General features: G+C 43.5%; 1 protein-coding gene across 1 annotated transcript in view; it reads right to left on the bottom strand.

Annotated features, from left to right (window-relative positions):
- The window catches only part of LOC101861812, a gene marked incomplete in the record, with an annotated part of 10,324 nt that extends 7,712 nt beyond the window's left edge, over positions 1-2,612 (bottom strand). The window contains 1 exon segment of the mRNA XM_005098194.3: positions 74-2,612. Within this exon segment, the coding sequence (XP_005098251.2) occupies positions 74-1,983 (1,910 nt within the window).
- Between the last annotated feature and the right edge of the window lie 43 nt (positions 2,613-2,655).

Raw genomic sequence — 2,655 nt, 5'->3', positions numbered from 1 at the left:
GTAGGTAGGTAGGTAGGTAGGTAGGTAGGTAGGTAGGTAGGTAGGTAGGTAGGTAAGTGGTTACTTAACTTACTTAACACTGCTGTTGCTTGCTTTCTGGTGGAGCAGTTCAGTTGGGGGGATCCTTCTTCCATCAATAAAAACTTTCTTCGGCGTTATCGTCTTCTGGTACTTGGCCCTAAATTTATTTACCTTCTCTTTTACACCATTGTTAGAGTCAGTATCTTCTTTGATTTTTCCATCGCCTTGTTTCTTAGCACTGACTTTGGCTGAATCTTTCTTCATTGACGTGCTTTTGTCCGAAGTTTTTGTTTTGCTTTTGCTCGGCTCAATAACTTCGGGGTTGACCTGCTTCAAAGTTGAAGGGTCAATTACAATCTTATCATTCTCGCCGTTGAGAATGATGGGCTTATGTTCCTTTGCAGTTCCAACACCGTCACTCTTACTCTTACTTGTTTTGGGAATGGTTTTTGCCTCGCTTTTATCGACATTTGTTTGCTTCTGTTTTTCTCTGCTGTTTTCAGAACTATTTGCTTCTACTTTTTCTTTCGCTCGTTCTTCTGAACTTGAGGGAACATTTGCAGCGGTTTTAGGGGTTTCATCTTTGTTTTTGCCAGGACTCTCTGCCGCGCTTTTTTTATTTGCGGATTTCGACGAGGGTGTGGATTTTTTAGCAGAAACTTTTGAAGCTTTGGATTTCATGGGTTTTTCTTTTTCTGGCGAATCAACAAACTTTATTTGTGAAGTATCCAATATTGTATTGTCGCCTGGTTTAAGAACGATAGGTGGAGGTCCGTTCTTGTTCCCACCAGGCCTCTCAGGAATTTCGCTTTTCGCTTTTTCTTTGGCTTGCTTTGTTGTTGCCTTATTTCCTTGTTTAGTCTCACTGGGACTCTTGATTGCTGTTTTTTCTTTGGCTTGCTTTGTTGTTGCCTTATTTCCTTGTTTAGTCTCACTGGGACTCTTGATTGCTGTTTTTTCTTTGGCTTGCTTTGTTGTTGCCTTATTTCCTTGTTTAGTCTCACTGGGACTCTTGATTGCTGTTTTTTCTTTCGTTTGCTTTGCCGAACTTTTTGAATTGTGCTCCGGTTTCTCGGGAGCTTCTGCTTTGCCACTGCCGGGACTCTTTCCCGGTGGTTTTGTGTTTACCGATTTTACAGAAGATTTGGATTTCTTGGCAGTATGTGCAGAATCTTGAGATTTGGGCTGTTTTTTGTCTTTTGTCTCTACTGGGGAATCAACAAATTTGATCTGTGACGCATCCAGCTTGATATGGGTATCGCCTGGCCTCAGTATAATAGGTGGGGGTGCATTCTTGTCCCTCCCTGGCCGCCCACGTACCAAGGGAGGATCGCCACTTTCACTCGTGGTTTTTGGTGATTTAACAGACTTTTCCTCAGCCACTTTCGAGGACCTTCCTTTGCCATCGCTCGCAGAATTTCCTGCAGCTTTCAATTTGTATTCCTTTTCCTGACGTTCAGCATCTCTTCGTTCTTTCTCTACTATCTCATCTTCCATTAAATCTTCAGTGTCTTCGGGCTCAATAACTCCATCCTCAAAATCGTCCATTGTCAACTCATCCTCGTCTACTTGATCTTCATGCCATCCACCATCATCTTCGATGTCATCCAAGAGATTCTCTGGTGGCTCAGGATCTAACCAACCAACGACCTCCTCCTCCTTCGCTTCTCTCTTCTCATTGCTGCTTATTCTGACACTGGGGTCATGGGCATCAGCAAAAATCTCTCCCAACCCTGTCTTTTGCAAACGAACTAGCACTCTTCTGACATCAGGAGAAACCAAACAGCCAGTCACGGCAAGCACAACAGCGAACAACGCGACCCATCTTCCTATGGAGACGCGGTCACTGCCCCCGACGTCTTCTGATACTCTTCTAGGTCTTACGTCTCTGTGGACGTAGGGGCTGTTCTGTGTTGCAGGAGACACCTTGCTCTTGACGGGTCTCTTTTTGTTTATAGCCATCACATCACAATATCACAAAACCATAAGCAACAACAGAAATATCCTGTACGAAGCAATTACTCAGTCATTGAGAGGCCCTCGGTATTTCCGACAACACACGTATTGGTTCACTTCCTGCTCGTAGCTTCACCGCACAAATAAAGAAGCCACACTGTTGAATATTACGCGCAGTGGTAACTTACAAGTTAGATGCGAGTCTTTCAGGTCACAACACAAACTACCGGCTGCAGTGTCGTGTATGTTTCTTTGTTTTATCTCCTTGATACAACCATTCACGTCTGAGTGTGACAGGCATACTTCAACACACTACGAATGTTATCCTTTGAATTGGCCTCGGGATATCACAGATTGGTGCAGAGTCACGCCATTATCTCCTAGTAGATATTCGGGTTATTGGGATAATATTAAGTATATATAGTAACCTTTCAAGTATATCAATATTCCACGCGGATATCAACTACTGGTTATCGCTACCCGCAAATGAGTTGTAACGACAGGCCACAACTCATTCAGCTTATCAACAGTGTCGATGTGGTGTGGTGATTACCCCTGTGCATTGTGTTTCGAACATACTGAGCCAAGACCAAGTTTAGCAAACTCAAAAATAATATGTTTGTGTGTGTGTGTTTGTGTGTGTGTATGTGTGTGTGTGTGTGTGTGTGTGTGTGTGTT

This window comes from Aplysia californica, unplaced genomic scaffold, assembly GCF_000002075.1.
Source record: "Aplysia californica isolate F4 #8 unplaced genomic scaffold, AplCal3.0 scaffold00175, whole genome shotgun sequence".
Taxonomy (NCBI): Eukaryota; Metazoa; Mollusca; class Gastropoda; order Aplysiida; family Aplysiidae; genus Aplysia; species Aplysia californica.
Note: the sequence above shows the minus strand (reverse complement) of the source record. Positions and strands in the feature narration are given on the sequence as shown.